The sequence below is a fragment of the Camelus dromedarius genome, chromosome 4, assembly GCF_036321535.1.
Source record: "Camelus dromedarius isolate mCamDro1 chromosome 4, mCamDro1.pat, whole genome shotgun sequence".
In the NCBI taxonomy this organism is placed as follows: domain Eukaryota; kingdom Metazoa; phylum Chordata; class Mammalia; order Artiodactyla; family Camelidae; genus Camelus; species Camelus dromedarius.
Genome location: NC_087439.1, coordinates 5,783,818 through 5,802,701, shown reverse-complemented (window position 1 = coordinate 5,802,701; position 18,884 = coordinate 5,783,818). Strand labels below are relative to the sequence as shown.

The 18,884-nt window shown below is 49.3% G+C and overlaps 1 protein-coding gene across 1 annotated transcript in view; it reads left to right on the top strand.

Moving 5' to 3' along the window:
• Nucleotides 1–18,884, top strand: part of MYO7B (myosin VIIB) — an 89,290-nt gene that overhangs the window by 58,272 nt on the left and 12,134 nt on the right. The window contains exons 20-29 of the mRNA XM_031451202.2: nt 5,437–5,521; nt 6,019–6,237; nt 7,322–7,492; nt 8,396–8,605; nt 8,743–8,910; nt 11,682–11,759; nt 11,889–12,016; nt 15,558–15,684; nt 17,254–17,373; nt 18,320–18,493. Of these exons, the coding sequence (XP_031307062.1) occupies nt 5,437–5,521; nt 6,019–6,237; nt 7,322–7,492; nt 8,396–8,605; nt 8,743–8,910; nt 11,682–11,759; nt 11,889–12,016; nt 15,558–15,684; nt 17,254–17,373; nt 18,320–18,493 (1,480 nt within the window). The remainder of the gene's footprint in view (nt 1–5,436; nt 5,522–6,018; nt 6,238–7,321; nt 7,493–8,395; nt 8,606–8,742; nt 8,911–11,681; nt 11,760–11,888; nt 12,017–15,557; nt 15,685–17,253; nt 17,374–18,319; nt 18,494–18,884) is intronic.

Below are 18,884 nucleotides of genomic sequence, written 5' to 3'. Positions count from 1 at the left end.
ACTTTGTTCCTTTTTATTGCTGAGTAATATTCCACTGTATGGATATACCATAGTTTGTTTAACCATTCACCTGTTGAAAAACATCCGAGCTCTTCCTAGAGTTCGGCTGTTACAAATAAAGCTGCTGTGAATACTTGTGTCAGGTTTTTGTATGAACTTTTCATTTCTCTGGGATAAATGCCCCGTGCAGTTGCTGGTTCATATGGTAGTTACGTGTTTTGTGGTTTAAGAAACTGCCACTGTTTTCCAGAGTGGCTATATCATTTTACATTCCCACCAGCAATGCATGAGTTATTCAGTTTCTCTGCATCTTCCCCAGCATTTGGTGTTGTCACTATTTTTTCATTTTAGCCATTCTGTTAAGCGTATAATGATAACTCACTGTGATTTTAATTTACATTTCCCTAAAGGCTAATGAGGTTGAACATTTTTTCATGTGCTTATTTGCCATATATATTGCCTCCTTGGTGAAATGTCTGTGCATGTTGTTTGCTCATGGTGAAATGTCTGTGCATGTTGTTTGCTCATTTTCTAATTAGATTTTTTGTTGAGTTAAAAATTCTTTGTATATACTAGACTAGTAAGTCCTTTGTTGGATATGTGAATTGCAAATACCTGCTCCCAGTCTGTAGCTTGTCTTTTCATACCTTTGAGAAAATCTTTGTAGAGCAAAAGTTTTTAGTTTTGATGAAGTCCAGTTTATCAAATTTCCCTTTTATGGATCATGTTTTGGGTGTCAAGTCAAAGAGCTCTTGGCCAAAAGGCTTTCAACTATGTGTGTTTCTAAAAGTTTTATACTTTTACATTTTATATTTAGGTCCATGATCCATTTTCCTTTTGGTTAATTTTTGTATAGGGTGTGAGAATTAGGTCAAAGTTCTTTAAAAATATTTTTGTTATGGATGTTGCTCCAGCAACCTTCATTGAAAAGTCCATCGTTCCTTCAGTGAATTGATTTTGCACTTTTGTCAGAAGTCAGTTGGGCATATTTGTGTATCTGTTTCTGGGTTCTCTGTTCTGTTCCACTGATCTGTGTGTGTCTCTCTCTGCTAATGTCATGCTGTCTTGTTGACTGTAGTTTATATAGTAAGTTTCAAATCTGTGTAGACTGACTCTTCCTACCTTTTTTTTTTTTCAAAATTGTTTGAGCTATTCTTGGTCCTTTGCCTTTCTATATACAGTTTAGAATAATCTTGTCCATGTCTACAAAAGAAGCTTTGATGGATTTTGGTAGGAATCGTGCCACATATCAGTTTGAGGAGAATTGACTTCTCTACTATGTTCCAATCCATGAACTTCATTTATTTAGGTCTTCTTTGATTTCTTTCATCAGTGTTTTGTAGCTTGTAGCATACATGCCATTTGTATGTTTTGTTAGATTTACACCTAGGTATTTTTTTTGAGAGATTGTAAATGGTACTGTATTTTTAAAACATTTTATGTATTTCTTTGTGTATTTTTACATTAATTTTTTACTTTATTTTTCAGTAGAGGTACTGGGGATTGAACCCAGGACCTTGTACATGCTAAGCAGGCCCTCTACTGTGGAGCTATACCCTCCCTGCAGTGGTACTGTATTTTTAATTTTGACATTGATGTGTTTATTGATAGTATTTAAAAACATGATTGGTTTGTGTATGTTAACTTTGTATCCTGCAATTTTGCTGAACTCACTTTTTATAGATTTCTTGGAATTTTCTATGTAAACAATCATGTCATCTGCAAGTGGAGACAGTTTTATTTCTTCCTTTCCAATCTCATGTCTTTTATTTCCTTTTCTTGCCTTATTGCACTGGCCAGAACTACCACTATTATAAACGTGGTGAGAGCAGACATCCTGGCTTTGTTCCATATCTTTAGGGAGAGCACTCAGTCTTTAACCATTAGGTAAAACATTAGCTGAAGAGTTATTGTAGATGCTTTTCCTCCAGCTGAGAAATTTTCCTGTATTCCTTGTTTTCTGAGAGTTTTTTAAAATCATGAATGGGTGTTGAAGTAAAAAAATCTTGCAGCAGTTGCTATCAGGTGATTTTTCTTCTTTAGTTTTTTAATATGGTGGATCACATCGATTTATTTTTAATATTTAATTAGTCTTGCATACCTGAAGTATCCTCCACTTGGTCATAGTGTATAATTATTTTTATATATTGCTGAATGCTATTTGCTAACATTTTGTTAAGGATTTTTGTATCTATATTCACGAGATCTGTCATTTTCTTGTTTTGTATTGTCTTTGTCTGGTTTTGGTATCAGAGTAACACTCGCTTCATAAAATGAATTAGAAAGTGTTTCCTCCTCTTCTGTTTTCTGGAAGGTACTGTATAGAACTGATATGAATATTTTAAATGTTTGTTAGAATTCTCCAGCGAAAACATCCAGGCAAGGAGACTTCTTTATGGAGAGTTTTAAAATTACAAATGCCTTAATAGTTGAAGGACAATTCTAATTATTTCATATTGGGTGAGCTGTGATAATTTGTGCTTTTCGAGGAATTGATCCATTTCATCTAAGTTGTCAAATTTCTATAGGTAGTGTTGTTCATAGTATTCCATTATTGTCATTTTGATATCTACAGAATCTTTCATGATAACCCATCATTTCATTCCTGATATTGGCAATTTGTGTCTTTTCTCTTCTTTGTCAGTCTTACTAGAAGTTTGTCAATTTATTGACCTTTTCAAAGAACTAGATTTTTATTTCATTGATTTTCTCTATTGCTTTTTCCTGTTTTCAATTTCATTGATTTCTTCTTTTTATTATTTTCTTTTTTCTACCCACTTTGAGTGTATTTTACTCCTCATTTTCTAGATACTTGAGGTGGGAGCTTAGATGATAGAGCTAAAGCTTTTGCTCTGTTCTGATATAGAGTGCTATAAATCTCCCTCTCAGCCCTGCTTTGGCTGTGTCTCACAATTTTTTGATATGTTGTATTTTCATTTTCACTCAGTTTTAAAAAATATTTCTTCTGAGATGTCCTCTTTGACTCCTGGATTATTTAGAAGTATGTTTTTAGTTTCCAAGTGTTTGAGGATATTTCCTTTATTTTTATGTTATTGATTTCTATTATTTCCAGTTTGATTCCATTGTGGTCAGAGATACTATCCATGAGATAAATTATTTTAAATATGTTGATGTTTCCTTTATGGCCCAGGATATCTTGGTATAGGTTCTAATGGTGCTTGAAAAGGACATTTCTTCTGCTGTTGTTGAGTGTTCTAAAAATGTCAACTAGATCCTGTTGGTTGACAGTGGTGTTGAATTCTATATTCTTACTGATTTCTGTCTAGTTGTTCTATCAAGTTATTGAGAGAAGGGTGTTGAATGTTCCAACTATAATTGTGGATTTTCCTATTTTTCATTTCAGTTCTGTTTTTGTTTCACATATTTTGCAGCTCTGCTGTTTAGGGCATACACATTTAGGATTGCTATGTCTTCCTGATGAATTTACCTTTTTATCATCACATAATGTCCCTCTCAGTCTCTGGTTATTTTCTTTGCTCTGGTATTAATATAGCCACACCTGTATTATTTTGGTTACTATTTATATGATATATATTTTCTGCCCTTTTACTTTCAACCTACTGTTATCACTATATTTTCTGTGAGTTTCCTCATAGACAGTCATGCTTTTTCATCTATTCTGCCAATCTCTGTCTTTTAACTGCTGTGGTTAGGTCTTTTACACTTAATGTAGTTGTGTATGTTAGAGCTTGAGTTTGGCGTTTAATTTTTTGCTTTCTAATTGGTCTGCTTTTCACTTCTCTGTGTTCTTTTTCTTGCCTTCTTATGTGTTACTTAAACATTTTTTTTAGAATTCCCTTTTGGCTGATCTGTGGTGTTTTAGAGTGTATCTCTTTTTATAGCATTTTTGGTGGTTATTCTAAACATTACATTATATATACACAAATTATTACAGTCCATAGTGTTATCATTTTACCACTGCAAGAGAAGTGTAGAGACTTTATGTCGATTTACCCTCTCCCATTTGCAATATAATTTTCTCAGATATTTCCTCTACATACATTTAGATCCACATCAGAAAGTGATACAAATTTTGCTTCAATCACCAAATGTAGTTTAGAAAACTCAAGAGAAGACGAAAGCCTGTTGTGTTGCCCATATTGTTGGTTACTGTTTCTTTCGTGCTGACATTCCGTGGCTTCGTCGTTCATCATTTCCTTTCTGTTTAGAGAACTTCCTTAGCCACCCTTTTTGGGGTAGGTATATTGGCAATTCTCTTAGTGTTCTTCACTTTCCTTCAGCAGAGAATGTCTTGCTCTCCCTTTCATTTATGAAGGCTATTTTCACTAGGTATAGAGTTCTGGGTTGATAGTTCATTTCTTTCAGCCCTTGGAAAATGTGTGCCACCTCTTCCTGGCCATGCTTAGCACGTATGAGGTCCTGGGATCAATCCCCAGTACCTCCTCTAAAAAATAAATTAATAAGTAAACCTGATTACCTTCCCCTGCAAAAAAAAAAAAAAAAAAAAAAAGAAACAAAAGTTTAAGATATAAGAGCAAAAACTTGAGGCAGTGAAATATTCGACAACAGGAAAATGAGTCAGCCAAATATAAAAAAAAATAAAAAAGAGGAAATTTTTAAAAGATAATTAAAAAAAAAAAGAAAGAAAATGTGTTTTTCCCTGTGATGTAAGTCCTTCTTAGGATTTACTATCTCCTAACGACTTTCATATATACCAAAGAGCAGTGTTAACGCTAGTCCTCATGTTGTGTGTTACATCTCTAGTACTTTTTTGTCACTGGAAGTTTATTTACATCTTCCGACCACCTTCATCCATTCCCCCTTCCCCCGCTCCCGGAAAATGGTTTTTTTAATATGATTGAGATCTACTGTTCCAAACCTAAGAAAATGCCCTGAAAAAAATTACTAGAAGTGATAAGAAAACTCAGTTAAGTGTGGGATAAAAGACACATCTAAGCTCCCCTGGGGGTGTTTCCAGCTCCCAGAGGCCAGGCTTCAGGCTACCTGCTCCACATTCAGCCCACCTCCCTCCCTCTGCTTTGACCTGTCCCCACAGAGGAGTCCTGGTCCTGAGATTTCTGACCTGATTTCTGGCAGACACCCGGGCTTAGTGGCCACAGGAGGGGTGTGTGTGCAATCTAGCAAGGAATACGAAGTTAGAAACAGGTTTTATCACTTCCTGGATCTTCGAGGGGAACGAGGAAAAATTTCCCAGTTACTCCAAAAGCTGGACTGTCCTCATTCACAAATTTTGTTGTTGACAACAGAATTTCAGTTCCTAACATGTCTATCTTTTGGCCCTAGAAGGGCCTTTGGAAAAAAAATATTGTGTATATTCATTTTCCCCAGCGTTTCATCCTCTCTCTTCCCTTCAAATTAGATTTTTTCCCCCAAAGGCTTTATGGTGTCTGAGGTTGTGACACACCTCTGTGCTGCGTGTCGTGTCCCCCCCAGGCAGGAGTTCGTGAGGCAGAGGCGGGCAGCCGTGACCATCCAGGCCGCGTGGAGGGGCTATTACAGCAGGAGGAACTCCAAGCTGGTGAGAAAACTCACCGGGGAGGCCGGACCCGCTAGAGCAGCATGAGTGAACATGCGTGTTAACGTGTGTTGAGGAATTTGAGAGGCGTCAGATCACAGACACCCAGGCAGCGGACCTCAGCATGCTCTTTCTAGCACAGTCCCTGGAATCCTGTCCCCCAGGTGACCTCCAAACCAGTTCCCTGTCACTAGCCACTGGGAGACCACTCTATTATTGATGCCATTTGAAAACACTTCTTCAGCACATAGTTCAGGCCAGGCTCTGTTCTAAGTGCCTTACAGGACGACTCACTCACTAGGCTGGTGCTCACAGGTGCAGAAAATGCCAGCACCTGTGCTTTGCCCAGAAGCGGACGGCTGCGAGGCTAATTTGCGAGGACACCTTGCCACTCGCTGTCTGTCCCCTCAGAAAAGCCTTTCTCTGTGCTCCGTGCCCCCCACCCCTGGCCCCGGCCCCTCTGTGAATGCACGTCCCTCACATCCCTCCTGCCTCCGCAGATCTTCCTGGGTTTTGAGCGCCTGCAGGCCATCGCCCGGAGCCACCTGCTGGCGAAGCAGCACCAGGCGTTGCGGCGGAGGATGGCCCGGCTGCAGGCCCTCTGCAGGGGCTACCTGGTGCGCCAGCAAGTCCAGGCCAAGAGGAGGGCGGTGGTGGTCATCCAGGCGCACGCCAGGGGTGCCGCCGCCCGGCGCCGCTTCCGACAGCAGAAAGCCAATGTAGGTGGTCACGGCCCTCCTGGGTAGGTAGGGGATGGCTGGGCCCAAACGGGGGCAAGGAAGGTGGGCACGAGGAGCGAGCAGCAACAGAGAGCTCTCACCAGACGCTCCTGTCCCTTCCTTGTCCAAAGTTATTACGGCAGCAGGCCCTGGCGTCACCCAGCCCTCCTAGGTCATCCCCTGGGAGCTCAGAGGATGCAGCCTGGGAGACGCAGCACATGGCAGGACAGCCTCACACCTGGAAGGTGGCAGTGGAGCTCCCTGGTCCCCTCCTTTTAACTTCTCAGCAGGGCCGGCCGGGCCCCTGGAAGGCTCTGGAAACCGGGGCCACCTGAATATGGGAGGCCGCCATTCCATGGAGAAGAGCTAAGGGCCCTGATTCCTGAGCGGTGGAGTAATGGCCAAGGGCAGAGAAACACCAAGAGGAGCCCTCGGGAGTCTGGGCGGGAGAAGGGGATGGCAGGGGAGTGGTTCCAAGCTGCGTCTCCCTGCGTTTTGAAATTCCTCCCTTGCGGGATCCCGTTTTCTCCATCCCAAGGGACCTGAGATTCCAGCTTACTCCCCAGAACTTGCTCATTTCCCTCCGTAAAGGAAAGAGGCGAGGATGAAGGCTACCACTGCCCCGTAAATGAAAATGGGTCCACTGAGCAGAGTCCTGGTACAGTGGGCAGAGCGAGCGGAGGGGAGACCCTCAGGCGTGTCAGCAGCACTCTCCTGCACCCACGGCCTGCCGCAACAGGCCCAAACCAGGGCGGGCCCGGGGCCCTCTCCCAGGGGAGCCTAGGTGCTCTCTGAGGGAAGGGACTGGGGGGGCCTGCGTGGGTTTTGCAGCTACGTTCTGGGGAATCTCTGGGGTCTGAGGTAGTGCAAAGGAGAGGGGAGATGCTTACTGGTGGGAACCTCTGATTCTCCACTGGGAAATGAAAAGCCAGGACTGGTTGATCCCCAGTCCCTCTGGCTATGAAAACCTAGAGTTTTAGAGGAAAAATATTTGGTCAAATGATGGCAGGTTTGTGTGGCTTCCGTGGGGGACTTGTCCCAGCCGCACCTGTGGTAACCATGGCCCCATGGGGTGTACCTGCAGGGGCCTCTGGTCATCCCGGCTGCAAAGCCAAAGAGCCCGACAGCTGTCCCCACCAGGAAGCGGAAGTCCATCTACGACAGTGTCACTGACACGGAGATGGTGGAGCAGGTGTTTGGCTTCTTGCCTTCCCTTATGGGCGGGCAGGAGGGCCAGGCGCCCCCGTGCTTCGAGGTGAGACGGAGTCAGCCCTGCAATGGGGTGGCCCTGCCCCATCCCTGACCGCAGGCAAACTCTAGGCTTTAGAGGGAGAAGCCAGGACTCAGCTGGGGGAGCTGTTAAGAGTAGGTGGTGAAGTGTGTGCTGCCATCCAGGGTGGGCGAGCAAGGACAGGAAGTGGGGCGTGGATTTCTCCCATCCAACCCTTTCAAGTTAAGCAGGTTTCTTACCTGCCAGACATCCTAGAGACTTTCACATGCCCATGTTATGGGGCTGTCAATCAGGCAGCTAGTTGCATGTGTATTTGATCCCTGGGACAGAGCACCTTGGTGGCCACTGCTCTGTTAGATGTGACCTGGGGATCCGACAGAAAATGAAGGCCACCAGTAGGGAGCCCTGTCTAATGGGGGACGAGAGAGGGCAGCTCCCGGCGTGGCCCTGCTGACTCTCTGCACACCCTGCTCTGGGCCCTGAGACCCAGGGACCTGGGCATCTCCTCAGATGCTTATACTTCCCCCATCCCTCAACCATGCGCGCACACGCACACACACACACACACACACACGCGCACACGCACACGCACAAAATCTGTGCAGTGGGCGGCCGGGCCCACCTTCACAGGAGGAGCACTTGACCAAGGCAGGCAGGAGACCAGTAGGGAGTGGGGCGGGGGGTCTGGAGAGCAGCGGTCTGCAGGCAGAGGGCTCTGAGGGCACCTGCCAAGTAGCTGGCCTTTCACGCCGAAGGGGCCCACGGAGGCAGGTGGGATGAGGAGGTCTCCAACACAAGTGGAGTGGGTAATTCTGCAGAACCAGGCAGACCCTTCTTGGGGTTTCCAGGCTCCCAAAGATGCACAGACTGCCTGGTGACATCTGAAAGGACAGCTGACCTCTGTCCCTCCCCTTTCCTGGAAACCAGGAGCTGGAAGCCAGGACCCAGAAGCTGCCTGAGGTTGACCTGGACACGGTCCCCATGATGGAGGAGCCGGAGGAGGACGTGGACGGCCTGGCCGAGTACACCTTCCCCAAGTTTGCCGCAACCTACTTCCAGAAATCGGCCAGCCACACGCACATCCGGCGGCCCCTCCGATACCCTCTGCTCTACCATGAGGACGACGCTGACTGCTCGGTACCTGGTCTTCTGGTTTCTGGTGGCTCAGTCCCCCACCACCACCACCAGTTCAGCAGGGCCCAGGGCGGGGTCCCACGGGCTCCACACTGCACATGAGTGGGCTCCAGCCTGGCGCTCTGTCCCTGTTTCCCCAGGCCGCCCTGGCAGTGTGGTGCATCATCCTGAGGTTCATGGGTGACCTTCCAGAGCCAGTGCTCTTTGCCAGGAGCACCCTGCAGGACCGCTCGGTCATGCGGCAGATCCATGACGCCCTGGACGGGGAGAGTGGCACCCAGCCTCCACGGCGCAGCGGATCCACACAGGTGCGCAGGCGCAGGCAGTGGCCAAGGGCGGCCCGCTTCGGGTGTCCCCAGGCCCAGGGAACCGAGGAAACTGGACCAGAAGCGGGAGGCAGGGCGCGGAGTAAGCATCCCTCACTGGACCAGCCCAAGCGAGGGGCTCACGAAGTTTCCAGTCTTGCATTGCACTCAGGAACTCATGGGTCAGCCTTTGCACCCCAGACTTAACTGAATTCTGCAGTCATTGTAGGAGAGGGTCTCCCAGGCTCTGAATACTGGGTGTGGCTTGAACACGATTCAAATTTCTAGAACAGCTTATTAAGCTTATCATAGCTAAAGACACTGACAAGGGAAGTGACTTGCCCCAGATCACAGTGAATACATGTGACAGAGCCAGGCTTTGAATTCAAAGACCAAGTTCTTTACCCGTGTTCTACCCAGCCCTCTGATGAAAGGTCCGTTCACATCCATTTTCGGTCGGAAGTCCTTCCAAAGGCCCTGGTTGCATGATGTAATCTTAGTGGAATTAACTAAGAATAGTCCAAAGGCATCACACAGCAGTGACAGCATGGGGCCCACCAGCAGCAGGAGCCCTGACAGCCTGTAATTCTGACACCAATTCCAATGTATGTGGGTTTTCTCCCCGCCACACCAAGAATTCTCAAAGCCAGCTGGATGTCTTATGATTCAACTCAGTTCTGACCCCGTCTACCTGGAGATAGCTCAGAGCCCACATGTTAAAGGCTTGGTCCTACAAGATGACCCCCCCACCACAGTTGCAAGTCCAGATTGTTTACTGGTACCTCGGCTGTTTACTGGTAGCCTGACCATCTATAAACCCAAGGTTCCCACAACCCCCTCCTTGGGTTTAATTTGCTGGAGCAGCTCACAGAACTCAGAGAAACATTTTACTTAGCCAATTCCTGGTTTATTATAAAAGAATGTAACTCAGAACAGCGAGATGGGAGTGGTACACCAAGGGGTGGGGAAACAGGTTGTAGACCCTCCTTGCTCTCTGAGCTTGCCTCTCTCCTCAAATCTCTGCAGTGTCCACCTACCTGGAAGTTCTGTGAACCTTGTCCTTTGGGGTTTTTACAGAGGCTTCATTATGCAGACACAGTTGACTAAATCATTGGCCACTGAGCCAGCTGAACTCAATCTCCAGCCCCTCTCCCCTCCCAGAAGCAGGGGGTGGGACTGAAAGTTGTCCGCTGGCAACCAGCCCCCATCCTTAGGTGCCTCCCCAAAGATCATCTTATTAACATAAAAAGATTTCCTTTCTGACAGGAAATTTTAAGGGTTTTTAGGAGCTCTGTGCCAGTAACAGGGATGAAGACCAAATATCTCTCTCTTTTTGTAAATCACCATATCGCAGTGCCTCCTATGTCAAGTGCATAGGACTCAGCTCAGACAGGGGTGAGGTCCCGTGTGCAGACGAGCTGCACAGAAATCTCTGGGAGTCTGCAGCCCAGGACCACATGGCCAGATCTGGTCCAGGGATTGTGGAGACGCTGCCCACACTGAAGTCCTGACTCCCTAATCTCTAGAGACCTGGGCTCTGGACACTAATGGTTATCAAATGCAATGCAACATATTACTCCCTAAATTTAGCTTAAAACAGCCCGTATTTATTATCTCATGCAGTTTTTGAGGGTCAGGGGCCACGTAGCTAGTTAGTTCCGACTCATGGTCTCTGATGAGGTTGCGGTCAGCTCTCATCTGAAGGCTCAACTGGGGCTCCAGGATCTGCATCCAGAAATAGCTTCCTCATGTAGCTGCTGGCAGGAGCCTCAGTCCTGGCCACCTGGGCCTCCCCCCAGGGCTGCCAGCATGTTCTCACACTACGCTTCCTCCAGAAGGAGCGATGTAAGAGAGAAAGTAAGATGGAAGCTATAATGCCTACCTACCATGATGGGTGAGAGTGTCAGGAGGCAGGGGTCAGCAGGGGCCACCTTGAGGCTGGCCACCACTCAGGAAAGGGAGGCGGTCCAGCTGCTGGCACCTCTGGAAGGTGAGCACAGGGAGAAGCAGGCCTGGCTTCCCAGAGGTCAGATCTCAAGCGTTCCTTCCTGCACGTTTCTTAAGCACCCACCATGTGCCCCCAACACGGAGCAGGGGGCTGAGGGAGCTACTGTGTGTCACACGTGGGCTCAGCGTGGCAAACCAGTGCTCCCCCAGCCAGACGCTGGTGCCTAGCCCTCCAGGACCCAAGCCCGGTCCCGCATGGAGCTCTGATTGTGGCAGCCACTTCTCAGGACACCATTAGGACAGGGGGTGACCCCTGCCTGAGGAGACCAGCAGCATCTGATGGCCAGGAGCAGGCCCTCCCCACCAGCCCTCCCCCTCCCCCCGCAGCCTAGATTCTTCTGATCCTTCAGAAGAGCACCCCCCATGTAGTGGGCAGAGTGAATCCCAATTCATCCACTCAGGTTTCACTGCGAATGACCGTGGCCCAGGGTGTCCTGGGCACCTGGGCTCAGAGCCAGCCTTCCATCTGAGGGCTTTACTGGGGAGAGGGCCAAGCTTTGGAATCAGAATGGTCCCAAGCCCTCCCAGAGGGCTGGTTGATGGCTGAGCAGCTTCCGTCTGGTCTCTGTTTCCTCACCTGGCAGTAAGGATGAGGATGCACACCTGTCAGTGAGATGAGGGACTTTGTGCATGGTGCTTTGTGAATCGGCCCAGGAGACGGCCAGGTGAGCTGGAGGCTCACACCCCGCCACCCAGGTAGCTGTTGGGTCAGTGTTAGGAAGTGTCACCCGGGTTCACCTTCCCTCGGGAACTGTCTCCATCCACAGAAGCCCAGCCACAGGGACAGAGGGACCAAGGATATCTCCTCCATGAAGCTGAAGCGGTCCTCCCAGGTCACGGGCCAGGTGAGCCCAGGGTCAGGGGACCCCCCACCTTACCCAGCTCTGCCGCAGCATTGCAGGCTTTTGCCCAGTTTCCTCCTTTGCAAATGGGAAGACTCCCAGCTGCCCTGACCGCCCCCTTTGGATTTCAAGGTGGCCAGCCAGCTGAGTATTGGAGAAGAGCCCTTTGAGCATGACGGCCCCATCTCAGACCGACCCATGTCCAACCTGGAGAAGGTGCACTTCATTGTGGACTACGCCATCCTGCGGCCTGGCCTCAGGTCAGTCCCTGCTCCCACCCCACCCATTCAGAACATCCCCTGCCACACACACACACACAAACTGGCTCTCAGCTGAAGGCCGCAGCCCTGCCCTCTTCCCTGTCCCAGGGCCTGCAGGCGAGGTCTCAGGACTGCAGATATTATAACCATCAAGGATTTTCCATTTGCTCTGTATTAAAACCCATGGGTAAAACCCAGTTTTAGAAAAACAACTTCATCATGGACTGGTGATTCATTTTATAACAGGCTTTAATGCAGGGCCCTGCAAATGAACAAGTTCCTCATTTATATTATATTCCTTCTGCTTTATATGCAGTTTGCTCTATGGGAATTGTATTTTTATGCAAGTTTTAAGAGAGAAGTATACTGCTTTCAGGGACCAACTATTGTATTTTAGGGGTTCACATGTTTTAGATTATTCTTTCTAACCAAATTTGGGCCATTATTTCTTCAAATATTTTTTCTGCTTCATGCTCTCTCTTTCTCTCTTTTCCTTTGAACTCTAATTAAACTGATGTAAGACTTTTTTACAGGTCCCTATCTTCAGGTCCCTGAAGATAAGTTCACCTTTTCTTTCTTTGTTTTTTCCTCTGTTCTTTAGATTGGATAGTTTCTATTAATCTATCTTCACATTTGCTGAGTTTTTTGTCTTCCTCGGTCTGTCATTATACCCATCCAACATTTTTTTTTGTTTCAGATATTATATTTTTCAGTTCCAGAGTTTGCACTTGGTTCTTCTCTATAGTTTCAGTTGCTCTGCCAAGATTTCCTGTTTGTTCATTCCCTGTGACCATGGTGTCCTTTATGTCTTCTAGCATACTGATGGTAGTTTTAAATCCTTTTCTGATAAATCCAACCATCTGGGTCATCTTAGGATCGGTTTCCGTTGACTGCATTTTCTCTTGAGAAGGGCTGTGCTTTCCTGTTTCCTCACATGTCTAGTACTTGACTGTGATTTCCTTGGGTTGTCTCCTGGACGTTGAGAATGGGATGTTTAGAGACTGGGATCTGTTATATTCCTTCAAAGAGTGTTGGCTCTTCATTTTGGCGGACAGTTAACTTGGCTGGATTCAAACTCTGACTCCCTGTGGTGAGCAGCAGCTGGAATCCCCGTCCAGTTACTTTAGCCTTTGCTGGGCAGCCTGGAGTCTGCCCGACACATGTGTAGATCAGGGGTGAGCAGAGATTTAGGATGATTTTATATGTAAAATTTCAGACTCATCTTCTGTGATTGTCTTCGTTTCAGGATTTTCTTTCTCACTTTCTACTGCTGTGGGAACCCCAGACTCTGTCTGCTGGTTCTTCAAGTCAGTTTTCTCCACCAGTTTAAGCTGCCTGCATGACACCGATGTGGCAACTCTTCTTAGTTGGTTCTACTGGTAGTTCTCTCCTGGTCAGTCCTCACTGGCCACCACACCCTCCAATATGGCAGACACATAAAAGCTGGGTCCAAATGAGATGCATTGTGGGTTCTTCAGATACCCCGGTAGCCAATTCCACATGGTCCTGACTCCAACTGGGGCCAGCTCTCTCAGGGATCCCATGAGATTCCCTGTCTACTCTCACTCCTAATGGAACACACCACAGCCCCTTACTGGTGGGATGCTCTGGAATGATGGTCGGCCTGTTGGTGTGGGTCCCCTCAAGATGCCCACAGCCCGACTCCTTCCATGGCATCTTCTTGGTCAGCAGGAGCTCATCCATGCTTGCCCCACCAAGAAGTCCAAGTGCAGTTCCCAGTTCCTGACTATTTTGCTCCATTAAAGGTAGCTTAGGATTCTCCAGAGGAAGCGAGACAGCATGGTGGCTGGACTGGCCCTGCCAATCTTTTAGTAAATCCTACAAGAGTGTATCTCTAGAGAATGTTGAGTATTATCTTCTGTGTGTCCTTGGCTCTGGGGTCTTAGTGAAATTGCATGACAAAGTAAATGCCCAACTCCACATCCAACCATACATTCGACATCTGTTCATTAAGGACCTGCTCGGGGCCAGGCCCCTGCCTGAGGGCCGGGGATGTAGAGACGAAGGCGATGTGTCTCTGTCTGCAAGGAGCTCCTTTACTTGGGGAGCACGGGAGGACCCGGATCCCCACAATAACTGCCTGCGCTAGGACAGGGGGCCCGTGAGGGCACCAAGAAGGAGGAATCGTAATGCCCTTCTGGCCCAGGCGGGGCAGGAGGGAGGAGGGGTGTTCACTAGACAGAGGGAGAGGCTGGACAGGGGCCCAGAGCCCTGAGACAGCCTAGGTCTGGAATTCCAGGTGGTTTGACACAGCTGGGGCCTGGAGTGTGAAGTCAATCCTAAGAGCAGTGGGGAACAGCTTTCAGGAAGAGGAGACCATGATCATAGTTGACTTCCAGGAAGCTCTCCCTGGCAGTGACACAGAGGGATGGGGGTGGGTGGCCAGAAGAGGGCGGCTGCAGAGGTCCAGGGAGAGTGGACAAGAAACACCTCAGGGAGCAGGAGCAGGGAGTAGAGGACAGAGAACATTTCTAGGAGCCAGGTGGTGGCAGATGGTGGCTGATGGAGGAGTCAGGCCAGCCCCCAGGTTTCCAGTCTGGGTGAAGGGTTGATGGCAGTACCTCAAGTGTCTCCAGAAGAAAGACTGGGGCTGACACGACTGGCCCGTGCAACCTGGCAGTGCCCATCTCCTCCCCACTCTGTGGGCAGTGACGTCACCCTGGTAGCTGGAAACTGGCATCAGTGGGAATATTTACACCACAGAAATTGGAAAATGCAACAAGTTTCAGGGCTTCCCCCTCTCCTGCCCCAGGAGAGTTGGTTAAACACTTACCAGCACATCACTGAGTCATTAGGGGAAGGATGCTGGCCTCTGCACATGGGAGATTGGAGAGGCTGATAGACACTTTTCTATGATGATAGAGGCTTGAGCCAGTGGGGAAGGGTCCAGGAAAGTCCCCTCCCCAAGAGGACGTGGATTGGAGAGGCTTATGAGCCTGTGGGCACAGGAACTGATCAGGAGGTGAGGAGTTGAGGGGTTCTCCCATGGAGTCCCCACTTTTCTCTCTGCAGTCGTGGGGGTGGCTGTGTTCAGGGCTTGAGGCAAAGGGAGAAGATTTGGAAGAATCGGGAGGTTGGGGAAAGGAGCGGATCAGGTTGCCGGGCTGCAAAGGGCAGGGCTTCGGCTGGAGACCCCTGGGCCCTTCCTGCAGCTGGGCCCCACAGCTGGAGGGCCGAGGAATTGTGGGCAGAGTGGGTGAGGAGGGAGCAGAGGCCAAAAAGAGGGAGAGGCCGAGATGACTGACCAGGAGGGCAGAGGCATTTGGGGAGACAGGAGCCGGGGCTAGCAGGAGTGGGGGTGCAGAGCCCTGGGGAGACCCTGGGGTGGTGACAGGGTCCGGGGTGGGCCTGGGGGTGGCAGGGGGGCCAACAGAGGCAGTCGGAGGTGAGGAGGCTGGCGGTCACCCCACAAACATGCCCCTCTCCAGGTACAGCAGGAGCTGGGTGCCTGGGCGCCACTGCCTCCTCTCCCCACCAGAGCTGGCTCCTCCGCCGGCCCCCAGCGCTCTGTGTCTTTCAGGGATGAGATTTACTGTCAGATCTGCAAGCAGCTGTCAGAGAACTACAAAACCAGCAGCCTGGCGCGGGGCTGGATCCTTCTCAGCCTGTGCCTGGGCTGCTTCCCGCCCTCCGAGAGGTTCACGAAGGTGGGGAGGGCCCGGGGCCGGGGCTGGTGGGGTGGGTGGGGAGTAGGGCAGGTGACGGCTGGAGCCTGGGTGGGCCTGGCCTGGTTCTCCTGCTCCTGTGGGCCAGGGTGGGCGGCAGGGCCTAAGTGTCTTTGCGCCTCAGCTTCTCCATCTGGAAAAGAGGCTGCTCCTTCTGGCCCCTGTTCAGGGTCTGCAGGGCCATCTCACCTGGGCTCAGTCACCAGGAGACAGCGAGATGGTAGATGAAACAGGCATTGAAAAGGCAAAGGTGTCCAAGGGGTGGGCACCAACCAGAGACTGGCTGCAGCATCTCTCTCGGCTGTAAAACTGAACAGGGAGGGGCTTCCAAGTGTTCGGGCCCCAGGCCTCGCTACCTTTGGGTTCTGATGATAAAATATGTAGAAAATGCAGAAAGTCTAAAAAGAACATAAGTTACCCCCACACCCAGAGGTGACTTCTGTTACAATTTCTGGCCTTTTGGGTCATACTTGGGATCACACAGAAAACAGTCTCACTTCCTCTCGTCCCGTCAGGGACAGCAGGCAGCGTGGTCACCCGGCCATCTGCCTGGGGCGCCGGGCCACTCCTGACACCAATAAACCCTTCCAGGCTGCCTCTCCTCATGAAATCTCTGTGAGACAGAAAGATCAAACATATCTTATCAAACATATTTAGAACGTTGGCTCTCCTGCAGTTTTCACTTGTCTCTTTAAGTATCTCTGCATGTCATAAACTGTCCCCAAGCGGCAGCACTAATGCCATCTGTCAGAGCTGTCCCACAGCATATTTTATTTGTTGATGGACGTTTAGGATCCGTCTTCCAATTGCCCATCACATAAACACCACTGTGATTAAAAATATATATATCTACCTTTAAGAGAGATATGAATTATTGGTCAAAGAGTATGCACATTTTAAAATTTTAATTTAATCAATTTGTAATTGACGTATAGTCAGTTTACAATGTTGTGTTAATTTCTGGTGTGCAGCATAGTGATTCAGTTATACATATATATATTCTTTTTCAGATTCTTTCTCATTATAGGCTATTATAAGCTATTGAATATAGTTCCCTGTGGTCTGCAGTAGGACCTTCCTGCTTATCTATTTTATATAGCAGTTAATATCTGTAAATCTTAAACTCCCAATTTATCCCTTTACCCCTTTATCCCCTCCGTAAGTTTGTTTAAAGAGTATGCACATTTTAAAACTATGTGCTGTTTAAAACCTGTTGACAAGTGGCTCCTCAGAAATGTGCCAGTTTAAATTCTGTCTCATAGTGTGAGCGCCCATGCCATCAGACCCTCGCCAAGAGTATTATCATTTTTATTTCTATTTAAAAGTTTTTTTCCCAGCTTTGAGATATAACAGCTATATAATACTGTTTAAGTATAAAATGTACAGTGTAGTGATTTTATATGGTTATATATTGCCAAAGGATTGCCACAATGAGGTTAGTTAACCCATCCATGACCTCACATAGTATTAGAGTTTCTAGAATCTGGATAGTAAGTAGAAAGTCGCCTCGGTTCTAAGTGGCTTCCTCCCCTTGCCTTCCTCTCCCACCAGTATCTGCTGAACTTCATTGGTCAAGGGCCAGCCGGCTACGGGCCCTTCTGTGCTGAGCGCCTGAGACGCACTTGCGCCAACGGGGTGCGCACAGAGCCCCCGGCCTCGCTGGAGCTGCAGGTAGGTGGTGGATGTGAATCTAAATCCACATTCGTTTGGGACCCTACTAGCAGATGGAGAAAATAAGTCTCTTCACTTCGTTAGCAGCAGGGTGCGAAGGACCACCAACCCCGCCCAAGGACATTTACATTTTATATGGTCCTTCCAAGGTTGTCCCCCTTGGCAGCATTGCTGTTTGTGCCCCCTGTGAGTTCCCGCAGCATCCTCAGGAGGGGGCCTTCGGACACAGGCAGGGTTGAGGGGGCCTCCTGCACCCCGCTGTACCGTGGCTCCTGGAACGAGCTCAGTACCAGTGCCCCGTGGTGCCCTCCACCTGGGTCACCTCCTGCTGCGTCCCTTCCCTTTCTCACCCCGCCACCCAGGTCCGCAGGGCCACCCTCTCTTCCACCTTGTCTGCCTGCCCGGCGCAGGAGCCCTGGTGGTGCATGTAAACTTGCAGTAGCCACGTGGCCAGGCTCACCCCCTGTACAGAGAGGGACAGGAGCTTCCTTGGACCCCAAATGGTCCAGAATCCAAGACTCGGACGTTTCCAAGAGCTCTCTGACCTTGTGTGATTCTGAGTCACTCAACCTCACCAAAGCTCAGGGTTCTCAGGTTAAAGCGGGGCCTTCGGCCTGCAGGCTGCACCACCACGGACAGCTGATTCGAACTAGGAGAAGCCCACGAACTGCCGGGCTGCACTGTGGGCATTGCTCCTGCCCCGGCCCAGCCTGTCAGCTCAGCACCAACGTCTGCTGGCGTGGACTTCGTTAACTCCCTGCTGAGCTGGGTGGGGCATCAGGAGGCCCAGGCCTCGGAACCTGCTGGGGTGGGCTAGCAGGGATGGCGGGTTGGGTAGAGGGGATGGGGTGCCTGCCTCTGGGACCCAGATTCCGGAAGCTCCAGGGTGGGCAGCTGAACCCAGGGGCCTCCTGGGCAGAGGACATGAGTCTCCGTCTGTCCCCAGGCTGTCAAGTCCAAGAAGCACATCCCGGTCCATGTCACCTTGGCGACTGGAGAGAGCCTGACCGTCACAGTGGACTCCGCCTCGACGTCTCGGGAAGTCTGCCTGCACATTGCCCGTAAGCAGGGCCTCAGCGACCACCTGGGCTTTTCCCTGCAGGTTGCCGTGTATGACAAGGTACTGGCCGGGGGTCCCATCCTCTGCCCGCCTCCCTTACACACATAGGCCAGCCTCGCCACAGCTAGCCCTCCTGGCTCCAAACACAGACACAGACACAAGGTCTCCCACACAGACCTGCCTCACAACCAGGCAGCCTGTCCCCCTGCCCCAGCACTCACACCCTCAGCCTTGTGGCTGTACCCTGGCCCCAAATAGTGGCACCTGCACATCTCAAAGGTCCCCTGCCATGTCCTAGCAGCCCACATCCTGTGCAGGAGCTCATACCCCGTGCAGCAGTGTGGAGGGACACACTGGCACAGCCCCACCCAAACCCCACATTCGTCGCTTTCCGGATGCCCCGACCCCCAAGCCCACAACCTCAGACCCAGACTTACTCATGCCAACCAGC